Source organism: Rosa rugosa, chromosome 2 (assembly GCF_958449725.1).
Source record: "Rosa rugosa chromosome 2, drRosRugo1.1, whole genome shotgun sequence".
In the NCBI taxonomy this organism is placed as follows: Eukaryota; Viridiplantae; Streptophyta; class Magnoliopsida; order Rosales; family Rosaceae; genus Rosa; species Rosa rugosa.
The window spans coordinates 70,789,700-70,809,831 of NC_084821.1; the positions used below are offsets into that span (position 1 = coordinate 70,789,700).

General features: G+C 38.1%; 4 protein-coding genes across 18 annotated transcripts; 3 read left to right on the forward strand and 1 right to left on the reverse strand.

The window, feature by feature from the left end:
• The first annotated feature begins 1,493 nt into the window (after nt 1–1,493).
• Nucleotides 1,494–6,394, forward strand: LOC133729846 (tyrosyl-DNA phosphodiesterase 1). Of its 6 annotated transcripts, none has more exons than XM_062157432.1 (16): nt 1,494–1,582; nt 1,683–1,862; nt 1,971–2,222; nt 2,316–2,480; nt 2,672–2,732; nt 2,943–3,019; nt 3,122–3,379; nt 3,601–3,690; nt 3,818–3,952; nt 4,256–4,405; nt 4,856–4,959; nt 5,054–5,107; nt 5,281–5,371; nt 5,712–5,786; nt 5,896–6,046; nt 6,135–6,394. In XM_062157432.1, exons 1-16 carry the CDS (start codon nt 1,568–1,570, stop codon nt 6,236–6,238), a joined length of 1,962 nt encoding a protein of 653 aa, XP_062013416.1. In that variant the 5' UTR covers nt 1,494–1,567; the 3' UTR covers nt 6,239–6,394. The 6 variants fall into 6 exon arrangements, 5 of the variants coding, with proteins under 5 accessions (XP_062013416.1, XP_062013418.1, XP_062013417.1 ...); XM_062157434.1 differs by having other exon boundaries at nt 2,094–2,222; XR_009856519.1 differs by lacking the exon at nt 6,135–6,394 and having other exon boundaries at nt 5,659–5,786; nt 5,896–5,985.
• Nucleotides 6,395–6,794: 400 nt separating this feature from the next.
• On the forward strand, nt 6,795–7,729 carry LOC133729848 (ubiquitin-NEDD8-like protein RUB2). Its single transcript, XM_062157438.1, has one exon. It carries the CDS (start codon nt 6,795–6,797, stop codon nt 7,608–7,610), a length of 816 nt encoding a protein of 271 aa, XP_062013422.1. The 3' UTR covers nt 7,611–7,729.
• Nucleotides 7,730–8,586: 857 nt separating this feature from the next.
• Nucleotides 8,587–13,584, reverse strand: LOC133729849 (uncharacterized). 10 transcript variants are annotated; one of them, XR_009856521.1, is made up of 4 exons: nt 12,550–13,584; nt 9,896–10,244; nt 9,392–9,477; nt 8,587–8,927 (listed from the first exon to the last, which is right to left on the reverse strand). XR_009856521.1 is itself a non-coding variant. In XM_062157444.1 (4 exons), the coding sequence occupies exons 2-4, from the start codon at nt 10,039–10,041 to the stop codon at nt 8,917–8,919; spliced, it is 243 nt and encodes an 80-aa protein (XP_062013428.1). In that variant the 5' UTR covers nt 10,042–10,277; nt 12,550–13,584; the 3' UTR covers nt 8,587–8,916. The 10 variants fall into 10 exon arrangements, 6 of the variants coding, with proteins under 6 accessions (XP_062013428.1, XP_062013426.1, XP_062013427.1 ...); XR_009856522.1 differs by having other exon boundaries at nt 8,587–9,023; nt 9,896–10,277; XR_009856520.1 differs by having other exon boundaries at nt 9,896–10,292.
• Nucleotides 13,585–15,064: 1,480 nt separating this feature from the next.
• On the forward strand, nt 15,065–17,407 carry LOC133729847 (polyubiquitin). Its single transcript, XM_062157437.1, has 2 exons — nt 15,065–15,222; nt 16,057–17,407. The coding sequence occupies exon 2, from the start codon at nt 16,057–16,059 to the stop codon at nt 17,200–17,202; it is 1,146 nt and encodes a 381-aa protein (XP_062013421.1). The 5' UTR covers nt 15,065–15,222; the 3' UTR covers nt 17,203–17,407.
• The last annotated feature ends 2,725 nt before the right edge of the window (nt 17,408–20,132 follow it).

The following is a 20,132-nucleotide window of genomic DNA, read 5'->3' on the forward strand; positions in this document are numbered from 1 at the left end:
GTCGTTCCGACCATCGACGTCTGCCGGCCGACGAATGTCCACCAACAGACGCCGCTCCGACCCCAGCAAACCCCATTTCCGTCTCCGATCCCTTCCCACTTCCACAACGCAGCCAGTTCCTTCGACCAATAGGGACGAAACCAGACAACTTCCGATCCAATCCTTCGAAACCGAGATACAACCCTGGAGAGAACACCCGTCCGACCTCACCTAACAGCCGCCGGCGCCGAGGCGCAGCCGGACAGGCACTAGTATACACAGCGGCGGCCTCTAGGGTTTTCTCTAGAGAGAGAAACTAGAGAAAGGGGGAGAGTGAACATTGGATATTTAAAAGAGTGGTACTATCTTATATGTCATGTTCACGATAGTAGAAATGTATGTAATGTGCTACTCTGACTTGAGATTAATGAGAATTATTTATGATTTTGTTTCAAAAAAAAAAAACTGAAATAATTATATTTACGAAGGAACTATTTGAACTTACAATTTTTTTTATAAGTTTAGAGAAATGTTACTAAATTAAAACTGCTAGTTAATTAACTAGATTTGAATCTAATCAGCATAATGCAAATTTAGAGCATATCATCTTCATTGATAAATCACGAAAAGTTATATATTTCTTATCATCTAGTAATTGTGATCCTTTGACATGTTAATTTTGCTATTTCACCTTCACACATATTGTGAGCTATTACAATCTATCTATGTACCAAGAAACATTATGCATATTTGTATCTTTTCATGTTTTCTTTACAATAAAATGATCCCATCGCGACAATTATAAGAAAAAGGGTAATAGTATAAAACGTTTAGTAATTATGTGAGATATGAGATATTGAAGGAAACTAAAAAGTTCTACCTAGGAAAGTAACTTAGATGATTTAAGCAACTTAGGGTACCTCGCCGTGAAGCCCTGACGCAGATGCTGCTCCGTCATCGAAGCAGTACAGAACGTAATATGCATGGTCCTCAAATCTCAGTCTTGATGAATCAACGGCAGTCGAGCAATCTGTGTGGGTAAACGATAAACCAAAGAAGAAAGTGGAACAACGAAGTTAGATGAAAGTCGCCGACCCGATGAACTGAGAAGCCGCTAGCAGAGGAAGGAGTAGAGTTTTGGCGGTGTATGTGTTGATGTAACTCGCAGCGGCTCGAATGGCCAGAACTGATTGGTGCGAGCGAGGGTCGTTGATCACCACTATGGGCTGTCCGGACATAAAGCTATCTAAGCAAGCAATATTTTATTGAATTTTTCTTGTGTCATAATCTTCATTGGTAAACCATAAATTTTTAGAGCTACTCCAAGGGACGAACTTCAAAAATATCGAAATGATTTTTTCTTCATGATCTTCTCAATTTTCGACTTTTAAAAATCATAAAAAGTCATTTGGTCGAGATTTTAATGTTTTGTCAATTATAAAATTGCTCAAAAATTATAAATTTGTAGACAAAAACAAAATAAATGTGATAAAAATAAAATAAAATCAAAACAGCCTGCCTCCAAATTTAACCAACACAGTCCTCCTCTTCTTCTATTTCTCTCTCTCATGCAACCAAGCATTCAACAATGGCTGACCTTCTGGTCTCTCTCTCTCCCCCTCCCCCTCCTCTCACTTCTCTTAAATTCTCTACCTTTTTCCATTTTCGTCTGACCAAACGCTTCTTCTGTTCGTTCTGTGCAGGTAGGACACTTGGTTCCCTTTAGCAACCACGTCCAAGAAGACGCTTCAATCCCCAAAATACCCCTCTCCCGGGGCCGCAATTCCATCGGCCGCAACTCCGCCCCTTCCCTCACCGACAAGCGCCTCAGCCGCAACCACCTCTCCCTCTCCGCCGACGCCTCCTCCGCCGATTTGGTCGTGGTAAAATTACTAAACTAACCTCCCTCCAATGCTTGCTTTAGTGTAATTTAGTAGTAAAACTGTTAAAGACGATTGCTTTGAGTGAATGAATGCGGTTAATAATTGTAGGAGGGAAGCAATCCGGTTGTGGTAACTAGCGGAAATGATAGGAAGAAACTGTATCATAAAGAAAGTATGACGATTCGAGACGGTGATATTATAGAGCTGATTCCAGGGCAGTATATTTTTCAGTATAGGAAATTGTGTGGTGATAGTTATGAGAAGTCTTCAAATGGTGAAGAGAAGGCTGAGGAGTCTAGTCGAAAGCGGTCACATCAGTTAGAATGTGGGGAGAATGGTTCGAATTTGAAGCGTTTTAAGGTGTTGTTCTTTTTGATGTTCATGTAGTTTGGTGTGTATTTGCTTTTGATGATCGTGGGAAATGTGACTCGCTTGTTTTTGTTGATGTTGAAGGGTGAGGTGGAAGGGAAGAGTGATGATGGTGGTGGTCGTGTGGAGGCGATACGGCATTTTCGTGTTCCTAAGGATAAGTTACCACAGACGTTTCGGCTTTTGAATGTGCAAGGACTGCCCCCGTGGGCGAATACCTCGTGTGTTTCTATAAAGGATGTGATTCAGGTAATGATCACAGCTCGGTTCATTTACCTCATTGAGCTTTGGTTCATGTTTCACGCATTGCTGTGTAATAGTTTATCTGTTTTGCACTGCATAGTTTCACGTTTAGTATGCAAATGCATTCTGTATAAAAATTGATTGATTAGGAATTTTTGGTTTTGGATTGGAAGTTGATTACTTAATTCTTTCTGTAGGGAGACATCCTTTTTGCTGTCCTTTCCAATTACATGGTAGACCTTGATTGGCTGATACCTGGTATGCTGTTCTGTTCACTTTGATTGTGTTGCCTGTTACAATGTATACTACTTCAATACTCTTAGATGGGTGTTTGTACTTTTAGATGGTTTATTATCTTGTACCATGTCTAAGATATTTCGATCATTGCATTTAGTTGCATCTTTTCCATTCTTCACCGGTTGATTCTGATTATTTTTCTTTTCTGTTTTTTCTCTTCACTGGATTTAGCTTGTCCAACAGTTGCAAAAATCCCACATGTATTGGTTGTTCATGGTGAGGGTGATGGTACACTGGATTATATGAAGGTTTGCTTTAGCTCCACCTATGTTGATTCTGTCTATGACATGCTTTCGGACTGTCTTTGTTTGGGAGCACATGGAGTTTAATCTGTTACCTCTCTGCTTTAGAGAAAGAAACCTGCAAATTGGATTCTACACAAACCACCATTGCCTATTTCATTTGGGACACACCACTCAAAGGCCATGCTTCTTGTTTATCCTCGAGGAGTGAGAATAATAGTACATACAGCAAACTTAATATTTGTTGATTGGAACAACAAAAGTCAAGGTTTGTGGATGCAAGATTTTCCCTGGAAAGATCAAAGTAATCCAAGCAAAGGTTGTGGATTTGAACATGACTTAATTGACTATCTCAGTGCACTGAAGGTATCCTATTACAATCTTGACTTTATCTATTATCCTATATCTACAGTGTCAAGGTGTCTTGTGCGGAATGTAAAATGAAAATTTGGGTTTGCAATAGCATTTGGCCTTGCTCATAGAGCATGAATTGTTGCTATAGCTTTGAGATGCATTCTCCTAGATTTTAAATGATGCTAATTCAAATTGAACCTAATATTCTTTGTTTTCTTGTTGAATGTCAACAGTGGCCTGAGTTTTCTGTTAATTTGCCTACCCTGGGAACCTTCAATATAAATCCAGGATTTTTCAAGAAATTCGATTACAGCAGTGCAGCAGTGTGTATTCTATTCTCTGTACCTCTTAAGATATTTTCTTATTTGCATGCTTAATTAGGCCATATGAAATGATATTTAATTTCTGGTTGAGGTTGGTGCATCGTTTGACTGTGTCTGTAATCTTCAGGTGAGGCTAATTGCATCTGTCCCTGGATATCATACCGGTAATAACATGAAAAAGTGGGGACATATGAAACTACGTACTGTTCTCCAGGAGTGTACTTTTGATAAAGAGTTTCGGAAATCTCCTCTTGCTTATCAGGTATGGTTACATAACTTTTTGAGTCATGTAGTGTATCTGCAGTAGTTGATGGTGGATGTCAATGCTGAGTGCTTCTTTTGATGTGGTGCAGCAATTAAGCAATTTATTTGTTCCTCCATTTTTTGGGATTTTGCATTGCTATTTTTTGCAAGATCTATCAAATGAAACAGTCTGCATTAGTTAACACTTATTCTGTGGTTTGCTTCGTGATGGAGTGTAATAATTAGAAATAAGAGAAATAGTAGCGAAGCATATCTCATTTGATGAAAGCGTTATTTATTTTATATCCTTGCCTTGTTGCAGTTCTCCTCCCTAGGTTCTTTGGATGAGAAATGGATGGCTGAGCTTGCACATTCAATGTCATCAGGTTTTTCGGATGATAAAACTCCTCTCGGTCCTGGGGAGCCACGTATAATATGGCCCACAGTAGAAGATGTCAGATGCTCTATAGAGGTACTATCAAGTCGGTTACTGATTAATTCTTCGAGAACCTTTTAAAGTAGACCTTGCTTTCAAATCTATGGTATTTTCCAGAAGGCAGCCAGGTCTATATAGACCTCATGTAGTGACTATTAAAAAGTCAATTGGTCAAGGTTTTATATATCTAGTCTTTTATAAATTATATCAAGGCTGTAATGTTGGATATACAATAAAAAATATACATATAGAACAGTACTTGAGGATTAGTCCTGAGACGTTATTTTTTTGAGATCGAACAAGTACACATCAAAAGAAGATGTTCTAAATCCTAATATGCTAATATGCAGAGTGTTTTCTGGAAGGAGTGACTCGTTGTGTCACCTTCACTGTAAATTAGATTTTATATTCTGCTTCTTGGTTTGGGTTATGAAACTGATAAGTGAGTGCTGGTTTGCTATGATTGCCTTTTACACTCTTTGCCAGGGTTATGCTGCTGGAAATGCTGTTCCAAGTCCAGCAAAGAATGTGGATAAAGATTTCTTGAAGAAGTACTGGGCAAGATGGAAGGCAAGCCACACTGGCCGCTGGTATCTCTTTCCCTTCTACTGGCATCTTACACTCTGAAATGCATAGTTAGAAACTGCATAAATTTACACCGACACTTCTGCCTCTTTATTACAGTCGTGCAATGCCACATATAAAGACATTTACTCGATACAGTGGTCAGAAACTTGCGTAAGAGTTCATTCCAGACCTATTGGTTCTGTTTTTTTTTTTTTTTCCCTCTCTCTCTCTCTCTCTCTCTCTCTCTCCCTCCCTCCTTTTCTTTTGGGAAAAATAATGCATTCCCCTGCAAGTCGTGCTATAATTTCCAGCAATAATTTTTAACTCCTACAATTTCCCAACAGTTGGTTTTTGCTAACATCAGCGAATCTTAGCAAAGCTGCATGGGGAGCTCTCCAGAAGAATAATTCTCAACTCATGATCCGTTCTTATGAGGTAGGCATATCAGAATCATAAAAACTTTAATATTAGTAAATGCAGACCCCACAATAGTGTGGCATGTGAAGAATAATTTCTTTGGCATTTGCTCAATTAGTTTCCCCAATGCTGAACTTGAGATGTGCATCTTTGTCAGAACAAGAATTTTCTCAAACTGTTGAATTTAAGTTACTGCATTGAGACCCTACACGTTGAAGGCACATGTTTCATTTGAATTATATTTTGCGCACCTTATACATATGAATCGACCAAGTATTTTGCGCACCTTATATTTTATCCCAAAGCTCCTGCTCAAGCTTTGGGATTATTTGTGTTGACCATGTTTGGATGATAACAGCTTGGGGTGCTGTTTCTACCATATAAAACACGAAGTTCTGGATTTTCTTGTACCAGTAATGGGGTTCCATCTGAGGTTATAGCTACACCCTCACTATTTTACATACAATTATAGTTATTTAAAGAAGGAAATTGAAGAAAATAAGACTAGAGAAGTAGAAGCATCTAATTCCATTGACTTCCAGGATAAATCTGAAGAGTCAGATAATTCAGAATCAAGGAGAAATAAACTAGTGACTCTGAACTGGCAAGGGAACAGGAACACAGATTCATCATCTGAAGTAATCACATTGCCTGTGCCCTATGAACTCCCTCCTCAACCATACACCACCCAAGGTCAATCACTTGCTCTTCTTACATTTAGTCAGTAAATATTGCATGCCCATTCTTCATAATCTTACTTCGTTTTTCATCTCCTCACCAGATGTTCCTTGGTCATGGGACCGGCGATACACCAAGAAAGATGTTTATGGTCAAGTTTGGCCGCGGCAAGTTCAGCTGTATGCAGCAGCTCTTCAAGATTCTTGAGATCTCTTGTACATTTAACTACATGTCCTTGGCTTCTTTCCCAGCTCAATTGTTCAATTGTGAGCTGCCGTGGAAGAAATCTCTAATGCATGTAACTTCTTGTAAAATTTTCCTAAGTTTTCATATTCCGATTGTTCCAACACATTTCTTATTCCATGAATACTCCAAACAATCCTTAGAACCATGCTTCACAAGTATATATGATGTCATCATTAAATTTAGACAAACGCATAATTAAGAAAAAACTAAAATAAAGAACATAATTGGACATTTATTTTATATGGAATTAAATTGAAATTGACGTTGTACCTATTTTTGGCTACAATTTTGGATCAGAATTAGTTGTTACAATCTAAATCCACAATGGCAACAACAATCAAATATTACAGCCAGGAAATCCGTAAGATTACATGAAACGGATAACGTTCTTTGATTTTTTTTCTAATCATAAATTCAGAATTTAACCCTCATCAAAATGCCAGATATAATGGGATACAGTTACACATAAAATTTCCCTTCAATATATACATGGCATAACGATTGATCTCAGAACAAAATGGATGTCACATTTGAACCCCAAAGAGGAAGGCCATCCTTCACCATTGAAATTGGTTACTTCGACAGTGTCCTAGAGATCAAAGAAAAGGTTCAGAAATACCAAGGAATACCCGTTTCCCAGCAAACCCTAGTCTTCAACGGCCAAGTCCTCCACGACGAACGCGACGTTGCCTACTGTGAAATCCTCGACCAATCCAAGATTCAGCTCATTATTAATTCCGAATCCGATAAACATGCTACCAATGTCAAGCTGGAAAACTCATCCCCACCCAAGAAGATCCAGCTCAATGTGAAGACCCCCACGTCCAAAATGCATGTCCCCATAGAAATGGACCCAAATGACACCGTGACCAAGTTGAGGGAGAAGATTCAAGGCTTGGAGCCGGTTCCCCTTAGCCGTTTGGTGCTGCATTACACCGGTAACGAACTACACGATCATCGATCTTTGCGTGAATGTGAGATTTCCGACAATGCAGAGATCGAGGTGAGCTTGAGACCGTCCCCAACAGCTGTTTCAGCTGGTGGGGCAATGGCGGTGTCCCCCGGGTCAAAGAATAAGTTGAAGCTGATGGTGCTGCCCAAATGCGGGACTAAAAAGATTCCAGTGGAGGTTAACGCATCGGATAATGTAGGGGAGCTGAGAAAGGAGTTGCAAAAGTTACACCAGAGGCTACATTTTCATCTGCCTCAAGAGAGCTACTTCTTCATCTATAAGCAGAATGTGATGGACGATGACAAGTCGTTTAGGTGGCACCATGTTTGCCAGGGTGATACTATTGAAATTTTCAATGGGAGCGTTACCGGTGGTTCCTAGAAGCCTAGAATTTAACATATTTTCCTTGTCCCTGAATTTTCCTTGTATACAAGTTGGCACCATGAAATTCTATGATTGGGAATAATTAAGACCATAGTCTAGACTCTAGATGTTAATTATGTATTGCCCAGTGTTTCAAATGCGTGGGGTAAGGCTTTTTGTCTAAGCCTTAAGCCTCAAATGCCTTGGGGCGCTTTTGAGGTGTTGAGGTGAAAACTTTTTGCATATTACCTTTTAAACCTTATCTTTTAAAGAGTTAGTGTCCTACATTGATAGAGTTCTACAAGGATGTTTACACTTACTTTGAAGCACATATATGTTTATCTATAATAAATATAAAACTTATTTTGATTTTCATTTAAAAGAAAGAAAGGAAGAAAATGTCTTTTATAGGTAGCCTCAAGACGTTTTGGTGAAGCCTCGCACGCTTCACGCCTAAGGCATGCCTCAAGACGCGCTATTTTAAACAATGGTATTGCCATTTGCTACATTTATTCATAATTTGCTAAAGTCTCACTTGAACAGATTTTAAATACATGACTAATCAAGGTTTATTCATGCTTCATATATCACCTGAAACTGACACAACATTCTCATATATTTTTCTTCTAATCAGAGTTTGCTCAAACAGAAACACCAGGCAGATAAAATGATGCAGGAGATGTGGGTCCAAAATTTGGTGAATTGATGCGATTAGTAGGCTAATGAACAGAATTCTTGTTTGCTTCCATTGCCATTGTAAAAGAACTGATACTGTGGGTTGCTTAAAGAACTAGGGAGGATTATTAGCATTCAATTAGTGATAAGCTTCAAACTTTGTTTGCATCTTCCACTTTGTTGCCCAGACAATTGTGGTGACCCAAAGGACCAAAAATTGTTCCCTTGCCCAATGTTATTAAATAAAGACCTACTCGTCACTAACTTTCTATGATTCCTTTAAACTATGCTGATACCAATAATCAACCACAAATCATACTCAGCTTAAGGTGTTTCTTGCAAATTAGTTCAAAACAAAATGCAAACAAGTTTCTCCTGTATTCATATAGTACAACTATGAGTAACGATGGAAGATTTCATTATTCCAACTAGCCTTCACGCACGCGCGTAAGTGCGGCTGAATGCTTTCTCAACTTTCTTTCAGCTTCTAGCTCATCCTTAACCAACTGGACAGCAGCTTTGATTCGACTAGGTCTGAAACTGTCTTGCCTATCCAATTGCTTTTCATACACCAACAGACCAACTCTTTAATTATAATTCTAGCCTGAGAATGATCAGTCTATACTTGCTCAGCTGTTTAAACAGATCCTCATAAGAGTCCTGCACACAAAAACCACATCAAAAAATTTAACAATTTTAGTTAAAATCAAGGAGTTTCCATCTTGCACAAAGATATATGCGAGTGCTTCATTTTTCCTGCAGAAAGCGAATGATATAGCTTAGTTTTGTGTAGTACCTCATGAATTGAGTCCCTGGTTACTTTAAGGATTTGGCAAGAAGTGAATATCACAAAGAGGGCTGTCATTAATAATGGGATAGCAAACTAATATGAACATATTGTGAATGCAGCTTATTAATATTAAACTGCTAAATGGGCAAGCATGCATAAGACATTGCCTCTAAGAAATCGGTTTGATTTTAACTAAAATTGTTAAATTTTTTGATGTGGAGTATGCTTATTATTATACCGAGCTAAGTAGCATACTCTAACAACTACAAATTCATCGAGCTAAGTAGCATACTCTAACACTCATTAAACTGCAAAAATGGGCAAGCATGCATACCTTTAATAAGGCTGTGGCTTAAATTGCAATGAAACAATAACTTATTCGATACTTGACGACCCAAATCAAACGAAGCAATAGGGCACCTGCCACAAATATAAAACGAAAAGGGCATCACTTTCTTGAACTCATAAACACACATTTCACTTCACCATCATCATCATCAAGTAATTGCACCTAATGGTTCAGATTGATCAGCAGAGCATGTAAATAAAGACATTATTACACAGTATCCAAACCCAGAAGCTAAGAACACGAAGGCTACCTCAACAAATAAAGAACAAATTCAACAAAAATTACATGCAACCAAAGACCTAAAAAGAAAAATTCACCGATTTCTATAAACTCTCCAAGGCGTTCTACTGGCCGAGAATGGTATTATGGTATGGTTACTGGTATTCAAATCAGGCATTCAACCACCAGAGAACAAAACTTGTCTTGAGTACAATCAAAGACCCAAACTTGTGCAAATTTGTTGAAACAAATCAGATGGTTAAGTCTTACCTTTGAAGTTCCCCAGAAACAAAGTTCCCTACTTTCAGATACCCAACAATCTCAATTGCATGTATATCTGAACCATGCACCAATCTTTCACCCCTCTTGTAAATTATTGTACACGCCCAAAAATCCAATCCTCTTCCTCTTTTCATGCTTCTTTCCTTTCTTTCCTCTGCATCTCCTCTTTCTTCCTTCCCGCTCCGTCTTCTGCTTCTTCCTCTCTCTCCCCATTTCTTCCTTATTCCGAATTTCTTCCTCTATCCCTTCTTCCCCTATTCTGGCTTAGTTTGGGATTGCTGTGCTGTGAGGGGAAGCACTTTCGAACTTACTGTGAGAGGAAGCACTTCCGAACTTGCTGTGAGGAGAAGCAGCTGAGGTGTTTGGTAAACTGTTTTTAAAAGTGCTGTGAGATCCAAAAGCAATTTCTAGGTGTTTGGTAAGTTGCAAAGCAAAAGTGCTTTGGCTAGGTATAATTAGCAAAATAGTCATACATGCTAAGATATGCTACTAAAATACATAATTTTATTTTTTGATTATGTAACCATACCAAATAAAAAAAATTCTCATGTATTATTCTTGAAACCTTGGTTGGACCGAATAAAATATTTACTTTAAACCCTTCAATATGCATATTATGTTTTACTATTACACAAAATCTCATCTAGAATATTTGGATTAATTTTCCGACCATAGTTCAACGGAAACCATTACACAAAATATATTAAAATCACTTGAAATTTGCAACTAAATGCTAAGTAGATGCATTCATTAGACTTTGTGCAATTGCATTTCTTAACACCTCTATTTCTTGTCTTCCTGGACCATCTCCATCATGTTCATTATCCTCCATCTCTTCACTTGAATAATTTCCACTTTCATCAAAATCAATATCTTGTTGAGCATATCTTCTTATGTAATTATGAAGAGCCATAGTAGCAATAACTATCTTCACTTGTTTTTCATACGGAAAAAATGGCATATCACGTAAAATACTCCTTTTTTTTTTCCATACTCCAAAAGTGCGCTCAATAACACCCCTGAGTGAAGAATGTGCATGATTGAATATTTCTTTATGACCGGTCGGTTCATCACCTCTACGAAAGGGAAAAAAAAAACAACTATTGAGACATCACTAATCTCATTGAGAAAACACAAGTACATGACACGAGAACTCGGACGTTGGACTATTATTTAAATATTTAGATCACACCACTACATTTGGAAATAAGTTTTTCGAATTAAAAAAACCAGAGAATGCTATGAGAATGATCACAAGAAATCAAATTCCTACTGTAATGATTAGACCTGTTCACAAACTAAACCAATCTTTATAGATGGATTAAAACTCAATAAAACTGCATCAAGTGAGCTGGTGAACATGGTTGAGATGGAGACGGCAAGACAATTCTACATTTACAGGAAGAGGTTGCTGCCCTTCAGTTTGAACTTGATGAAAAATTACAAGGCATGATTCAAGAAAATAGGACACTGAAAAATACCATAGCATCTAAAGAGGATGAAATAAGGACGCTGAGAATAGATTGGGAAAAGGCAACCTTAGAACTAACCAATTGAATTACGACATAAGAGCTTGAAAGATGCCAAACCAAATAACCAAATAACATATGCCCTCTTTCTAATAGAATACAATACAGAGTACATTCATCATTATTGTACAAAAACAAAATATGTATTCCAATATTCATGTTTTTTGTGTGTGAGTTTTGTGCATGTGTCAGCACAAGGAAGCAGAAAACCACAATATATCCAAGCAAATAGTGCAGAGAATATAAATACATATTGATTCAAGAACTCGATCAGAGGAACAATAAGAAAGTAATGGCTCCAATCAATTGAAAATGCTGGGAATAATCTTCACAACCAAAGCAGACGATTTCATAGTTCAGAAAAGGAATCAAATTAAAATACAAAGAGAAAGAAACCAGACTGGGGAAGTTCATGCATGCTAAGCTAGGCAATTCGACAAACATTTGATATGTATAGCTGGAAACAATATCACCAAAAAATCCTCGAAGTCAAGTTTTGATCAACAATAATGTGCTTTGATCAACTTCCCTTGGGACTTCTCACAACACAACAATAACAACCACATCCAGAAGGCTCAAACATAGAAAATTCTTCTCATTCCCTCTAGTTTCACGAAGACTAAACAAAGCATAAACAAGCAAATCCAAATTTCTGATGAAGTTGTGAGTTTTCTATTCTAAATATCCAATACAAATATTTGGGGTTTGAGTACATATTGGATCATGAACAAAGAAACACACCAGCTAATAATTCCTCGAAGTCAAGTTTTTATTCAATAAGAACTAGTAATATGCTAAGCAAGCAAGCATTAAACTATTACCCCAACCAATACTAGCTAATAGGTACTTCTTTTCTTTCTTGTTTCAAATCCCATTTGGGGCTTTCTGTATAATATGGAATCACTAACAAAGAAAACCCACAAGCTAGTAACTCTTTTAAACCAGGTCTGTATCTAACAAACACCTCTAACATGCTAAGCAACCAATAAAGCATCAAATTTTTAACCCAAATTCCAAAACGCAATTCAATAATTCAACAAACCAACAACACCAAGCAATCAAAATCCAAATTAAATCAAAACCCAACTAAGAACAAAGTACCAACTAACTTACTTGACAGGCAAAACCTCCTCAAGCTGGTCCATGGTGTCCAAAGGCCCTTTAAACGAGCTCTGAACCTCACCCTCCGACGACCCATTAGACTCGTCACTGTTATTACCAACCGACGAGGACCTCGAGATACTAGAGTCCTCCTCCAACTCCAAACGACAATCCTGATCAAACCCTTTTGTGTCGTAGATCGAAATACAAGGCATCCCATGGATGAACCTCCCGGACCGTGGGATCATACCATTCCCACTATTCCCATTTCTGTCCAAAGCAATAGACATGATGTGGGTTTTGGTTCAAAGTTGCGAGCTTTGATTTAAAGACTGAAACTTTGGATTGAAAAACAACAGAGAAGAAAAATGAGGACAATTGGGAACTAATAGCAGGTTTCAAAGTTGAGAGCTTTGATTGAAAATCAACATAGAGAGAAAAAAATGACTGGAATTGGGTATTAATAGCTGGTGAGGAAGAAGACCCACATGGGTTGGAGACTAGGAGTTTTATCTGAATCGAATTCAGGGACTTTAACTATCTGCAGAGAAGAAGCATAACCCAGAAGACCCAAAGTCTGCGCAGAGGAAGGAGGCGAGGCCGGCGAGAATCCAGGAATTGAAGGACGTCAACAGCGACGAGCTGAAGAAGAAGGCGATCTGAGAGAAGAGGATGGAGAACCAGGCACCGAAGAAGAGGAAGGAGGAGATGTGGAATGATAATGATAATGACGGCAAAGAGAGATGAGGAGGACAGAATTGGCAGGAAGTCCAATTTCATTAAACAACAGTGGAGAGCTCCTCCGTGTTTTCCCAAAGCAGTTTTTAAAAGCTACAAATTGTAGCTTCTCAATTTCAGCTTTACAGAGAAGCAATTCCAACCAAAAGCAGCTTTCAAAGATTTTACCAAACACCATGCTCTTGTCCCAAAAGCAGAAGCAATCTCAAAAGCACTCCAGAAATCAATCCCAAACTAAGCCAGTCTCTCTCTCGTTTTTTTCTTTCTTTCTCGTTTTCTATGTGTCCGGCAGAAGCCGAATCTTGGTTTCAGTCTCATCTGTTTTTGTTTTTTGTTTCCTATATGCTCTGTAATTTACGTTGTTAAATATGGGCAATTTCGGAAGTTTAAAAATTTGACCAAACTATAAACAGTACCAGACGCTTCGCTTTATATATGAAGATATGTGAGAGGCATTGCACCTTCTGTGCCTGTTTTGCTCTAGGTAGGCGGCGAGTTCCTTGCACTTGCAATGGTCGCTGCCTCTTAGTAGCAGAGGGAAATTAAGTGTCATTGGATGTAGTGTCCAGTGGCATTATGATGGGAAAGCTATGCGTATGGTAGTTATGCTTTGCTGCAGTCGGGTTGCAGATCAAGTTATCTTTTCGTTGTATCACCGTTGCGTTAAAGCAAATAGAGTCGCCAGTAGAGCGCTCTTTGCTAGTTGGTACTTTGTTGAGTACAAGCATTTAGTAGAGACTCAGGATAGTATTTCAGGATGTTCTACTTATTGTAATCAGGGGTTTAGGCTTAATGTCCCCCATTGTATTCGACAGTTTCTTTAATTAAGACTAAAAAGATTCCAGTGGAGGTGAACGCATCGAATAATTGTAAGGGAGCTGAGAAAAGAGTTGCAAAGTTACACCAGAGGCTACATTTTCATCTACCCCAAGAGAGTTACTTTTTTTTTTTTTTTTTTTTTTTTTTTTTGAGTAAAGAGAGTTACTTCTTTATTTATAAGCAAAATGTGATGGACGGCAAAAAGTCATTTAGGTGGCACCATACTGGCCAGGGTGGTACTATTGAAATTTTCAATGGGAGCGTTATCGGTGGTTCCTAGAAGTCTAGAATTTAACATATTTTTCTTGTCCATGAATTTTCTTTGTATACAAGTTGGCACCATGAAATTCTTTGATTGAGAATAAAAAAAGTATTGCCATTTGCTATACTTAGTCATAATTTGCTAAAGTCACACTTGTACACTTTCTTATAAAATAACAACCTACTTGAAATATCTCGTGCTTTTCTACTAGCTAGACGATAATATTTAAAAGTATATATAGTATTCGGAAGGTTCATTTTGATATTGTGTTTACAATTGAATCATCATTTGAAGACATATTGATACCGATTTGCTCCAATTACACTCTTGTAATTCAAGTTGAGTATCATCTATGCAATCCAATCTTTTAAAACCAAATCCATCCTGAATTAAAAGTAAAGAATCCTATTCCATGTTGGAAAGGCAAGGGGAAGTCGATAGCTATACTTGGGTAACAATCCAAAGCAAAATGAAGAACTAACATAAGATATTTAGGGGTGGGGAAGAAGAAAAACTATTAATATAAAAAATCCCAAAATAACAACAAAAGGTGACGCCGTAAGGGCCCCGTTATCCACCCACTAAAAGGCAATGATTGAGTCGTATGAGGTCATCGTTTTCTCCCCTCCGAAAACGACTAGATACCAAACCTTGCCGTCTAACCCGGGTCACCACCATCTCCACCGTACACGTGTCTCCAAATGATTGGCCCTCCTCGTCACGCCTCGTCGTTTGCGTGACCAACTCTCCCACCTCTTCCGCTATATAAAGAAGCCCTCAGCTCCTCTTGTTCTTCAAATCTCTCTTTGTTTCAATCCCTCTCGAATTCTTCATCAACCTCTGTCTCTCTCTCTCTCTCTCTCAAGGTAACGTCGCCTCTTCTCTTTCTTTTGCTTAATTTTGTTTTTGATTTCTTAGATTTTGAATTCGATCTGTGAAACGATAGGTTTGCATGTGTTGAATTGAGCAAAATTTTGATGGAATTTGATGAATTTTAGACGATTAGGGATTTTCCTTGAGCTGATTGTTATAGATTTATGATCGATCGTTTGGATCTGTTGAAAACTGTAGTAGTTATTGGATTGATGAACCTATTGCATGTGTTGAATTGAAGAAATTTGATGACTTTTGTACGATTAGGGGTTTTGTTGAGCTGATTGTTATAGATTTATGATCGATCGTTTGGATCTGTTGAGAACTGTAATTGCTAATGAATTGATGAACTGCGAACGGATGTGATACTGATTCTGTGTAGAGCTTGATTAATCAATTGGAACTGTTGGAGCTTTTTGTTTATTTGGTTTTGATAGATCTACATGATTTTGATTAGGTATAAAATCTTAATCTGGAGTTGACCTAGTGATTTTGAAAGATTTTTGTTTTTTTGATTTTGATAGATCTAGAGGTTGTTGTACAAGCAAAGTAAAATCTTGATCTAGTGATTTTAAAATTAGTTTTTTTTTGTTGTTATGGAATTGAATTTTGAATATTACGTTAGGGTTTGAAAATTCAGTTGGTTTTATGGTAAAAAAAAAATGAAAGGAAAGTTGGAAAATTGATTCTTTGTTTGGAAGTTGGTTTTGTGTTTGATTGGTAGTGCCTTTTGTATGATATAGTTGTTACTTTTCAACAAGTCTACATGTTATTGATGATGGATTTTGATATAGAATGGAGGTCTTATGTTATTTTGTTTATTGCAGATGCAAATTTTCGTGAAAACCCTCACTGGCAAGACTATCACCCTTGAGGTGGAGTCTTCTGACACCATTGACAACGTTAAGGCCAAGATCCAGGACAAGGAAGGAATTCCCCCAGACCAGCAGCGTCTGATCTTTGCTGGCAAGCAGCTTGAGGATGGCCGAACCCTTGCTGATTACAACATCCAGAAGGAATCAACCCTCCACTTGGTGCTTCGTCTCCGTGGTGGCATGCAGATCTTTGTCAAGACTCTGACCGGAAAGACCATCACTCTTGAGGTTGAGAGCTCTGACACCATTGATAACGTGAAGGCCAAGATCCAGGACAAGGAGGGCATTCCCCCAGACCAGCAGAGGCTCATCTTTGCCGGCAAGCAGCTTGAGGACGGCCGCACCCTTGCAGACTATAACATCCAGAAGGAATCCACCCTCCACTTGGTGCTTCGTCTCCGTGGTGGCATGCAGATCTTTGTCAAGACCTTGACCGGAAAGACCATCACCTTGGAGGTTGAGAGCTCAGACACCATTGACAATGTGAAGGCTAAGATCCAGGACAAGGAGGGAATCCCACCAGACCAGCAGAGGCTTATCTTTGCCGGAAAGCAGCTTGAGGACGGCCGTACCCTTGCAGACTACAACATCCAGAAGGAATCCACCCTTCATTTGGTGCTTCGTCTCCGTGGGGGTATGCAAATTTTTGTGAAGACCTTGACCGGAAAGACCATCACCTTGGAGGTGGAGAGCTCAGACACCATTGACAATGTCAAGGCTAAGATCCAGGACAAGGAGGGTATCCCACCAGACCAGCAGAGGCTTATCTTTGCCGGAAAGCAGCTCGAGGATGGCCGTACCCTTGCTGATTATAACATCCAGAAGGAATCCACCCTTCATTTGGTGCTCCGTCTTCGTGGTGGTATGCAGATTTTTGTCAAGACCCTTACAGGGAAGACCATCACCCTTGAGGTGGAGAGCTCAGACACCATTGATAATGTGAAGGCTAAGATTCAAGACAAGGAGGGGATCCCACCAGACCAGCAGAGGCTTATCTTTGCCGGCAAGCAGCTCGAGGATGGGCGTACCCTTGCAGACTACAACATCCAGAAGGAGTCTACCCTTCACCTTGTCCTCCGTCTCCGTGGTGGTTTCTGAAGTCTGGTGATTGCAAAGCAGCAGCTGTGAAGATCCTGAATGTTTTCTTTTATGTTTTTACTTTTCGTGGTACTTTTTTTGCTTCCTTGCTGAGGCAAGTATTTTAATTTCATGTTTGGTATTGCCTCCCTGTTGAGGTAATTGGACAAGTTTTATTTCCTATGATACTCTTGGTTTTATAAATAAATTTGGATCTTCTGTTAAATATGTTTCTGTTTGTTTGATTGCATGAGTGATCCAGCTCCAAGTTTAGGTCCTTTTGATGCTAAAGCAGATGTTTGGTGTGGTTTTCGGGCTAGCTTGTTGTGCAGGTTATAATCCTGTTTTGATGTGGTCTGAATTCTATTTCTCAAGGTTCTGCTTTGTTTGAGTTTGGATTTACACTTTTTGAGATCCCTTTTCTTTGAAAATTTTGAGAACAAATGATCCTAGATCATATTGTTGTGTGGCCTTCCTCTTTACCTTGCTTAGTTTTCTAACCACTTACGCCTGATTTAAGTGGCAAATTCTCGGTCTGATTTCATCACCGAGATGTTAGAATAGGTGTCTTACAAGTATAACAGCTGGGAGGTATTAAGTAAACCATTTCGAAACAGAGCTCATGTCCTCGAACCGTATCATTGCCATTAAGTGCATCGAAATCTATTAGCCACCATCCATTATTCAACTAAACTACGTATTTATGAAGCAAAACTCCACCATGAAATTCAAATTAGCATCAAAACATGTTCAATATAAGTCCCTTGTGCCTTTGGTTTTTTTCTCTTGCTACTTGTTTGCAGTTGCATTGTCAAATAATTGATGATTTTTATCAGTTCTGTCAACACTAGGTTCACACATCACACAAATATTTGTACACAGCACTTCTCTACTAAATTAGCCAATGGTGATGCATAATCGCAAATGTGGTATAAGAGAAGCAAATAAGCATGTACAACTTCAATCAAAACAATTCATATACCTTATGGATGCTTTTAGAAGATAACAATGATTAAAGATTAAATTCCAAAGTACATGTTATAACCAAAGGTTACATTGCAATTCTTATTCTCAAAAAAAAAAAAAGGTTACATTGCAATTCTGAATAACATATATGCCAGTACCATATAGCAAATAGACAATTCAGCTATGAATCACGGTGCACAGAGAGTCAACCGACATATCGTTTGTATTATCATTGCTTTGTTTGTAAATCTTGGTGTCCACTACTTGTTTACCGCACATCGCACAAACTTCTGTAAAAAAACAAATCACATACATCAGCTTTCCTGCATTACTCAAATCTGACAAACCAAATCCAATGAGATCTGGAAACAGAAACACTACCTTTGGAGTAAGCACAGGTGTGACAGTATTTTCCTTCTTGGTGTACTGCTCGCAAATAATGCACTTGGTATTTCCAGTAGTTCCATACGGACTCCACCTAAGCATTGGAATCCAGTTACAAAAAGATTTACTACATGTCTCGGTGACTCCACACTAAATAAACAATCGGCACTGCAAAGAACTAATAAGCGGAACTTAAATTGTTATTGTACAAACGTATAATGAATGTTTAACCTTATCAACTGATCAAAGACATAGCAGTATATGACTTAGATACTGTACATATGTATCTCTGCGAAAACTGACCGTGTCCTCTACACAATTTGCAAATACCTCAATCTCAGAACCTACTCAGAATATGTTCATTCTTCTCTGTACTAGTCTAAGAACAAACTTAATCAACAAATGCAAAACTACTCTATACAACTTGCAAATACACTCAATCTCACAACCTAGTTGGCATATAACATCTATATGTTACTCACTATTCTCTCCATATTAGTTAGTTTTAAGAACTTGATTGCAGTCTACTCTACAATCTAATAGAACATTTACAACCTAGTTAACACATAATATACGTAGGTTACACATTATTCTCTGTATAGCTAGTTTAAGAACTTGACAGCAGTCTCTACAATCTAGGCTGTCGACCAAAAACTGATAGAAGTGAAATATCAGGTAGAAATTTGATCAAACATGTTCAATCGAATCACACAATATTCTATTATCTTAAAGCAATAAAGTTGCAAATACCAACATAGCTGTCATTGATAACTTTTACACATATATGCATAAATATTCAATTTAAACACTAAATTTGTCTTATATGCTTCTTCTTTTTATTATATTTTCACACTCAGGGTAATGCAAATTTGCTTCATCATTTACATTTCCGAACAATTACTGATAATATGATCCTACTGTTGTGGTTTTGAAGTTGAGTGATGACATCCATCTCAATGAGATTGATTGTGTCCATTTGATCGTCTCTGCAAATCAACAGGTAAATATCTGCTGTCCTTTTCTTTTTCTCATAATATTCAATTGACCTACAATTGAAGTGCCCGGCATTTCTATTATATGTATGTGATTTAAACTTCTACTCAATTATTGGTTTTTTACCAACTGCTTTTCTTTGGTATCTTAATGCTTTGGCCAACTGTTCTATGGCGACGTGTTTGGTGTTCAGCAACAGGATCCTCCTAATTATCAGGTATGGCTTGTGATTTGGACAATCCGGTTTCACTTGTAGAATGCCGTCTGCAAAGTTTTAATTGGCATTAGATTGTATAATTTGCATGTTATATAAAGTAACATTTATGTTCCATCTGAGATTTAGGAAGAGCCAGTTGATAAGACAAAGCATTGAGGTGATTTGGAGGAAGAAGAGGAAGAGGAAGAATCGATGGAGGACGAAGATTTAGAGGATGGTATTGAATCTGTAGATAGCCTTTCAAGGTATATCTTTGTTTATTTCCCATTTTCATTTTGTTTTAGTATGCTTGTGAAGTTCCATAAGACCCTATGTATGTCTAATATCGTTCTCCTCGCAACTCTTTTATGTATGACAAATGGTTATCCTCAACTCTTTATTCTGAGACTCA

Excerpts from the sequence above, each read along its gene's own strand:
- LOC133729846 (XM_062157432.1), top strand. Across the intron at positions 3,020-3,121 it reads GTACACTGGATTATATGAAG|AGAAAGAAACCTGCAAATTG; the intron begins GTTTGCTTTAGC and ends TCTCTGCTTTAG. Across the intron at positions 5,787-5,895 it reads GTAATGGGGTTCCATCTGAG|GATAAATCTGAAGAGTCAGA; the intron begins GTTATAGCTACA and ends ATTGACTTCCAG.
- LOC133729848 (XM_062157438.1), top strand. The coding sequence starts at position 6,795 with ATGGATGTCACATTTGAACCCCAAAGAGGAAGGCCATCCTTCACCATT.
- LOC133729849 (XM_062157440.1), bottom strand. The coding sequence starts at position 12,827 with ATGTCTATTGCTTTGGACAGAAATGGGAATAGTGGGAATGGTATGATC. Across the intron at positions 10,984-12,549 it reads GAGGAGGTTTTGCCTGTCAA|AGGTGATGAACCGACCGGTC; the intron begins GTAAGTTAGTTG and ends TCCCTTTCGTAG.
- LOC133729847 (XM_062157437.1), top strand. The coding sequence starts at position 16,057 with ATGCAAATTTTCGTGAAAACCCTCACTGGCAAGACTATCACCCTTGAG.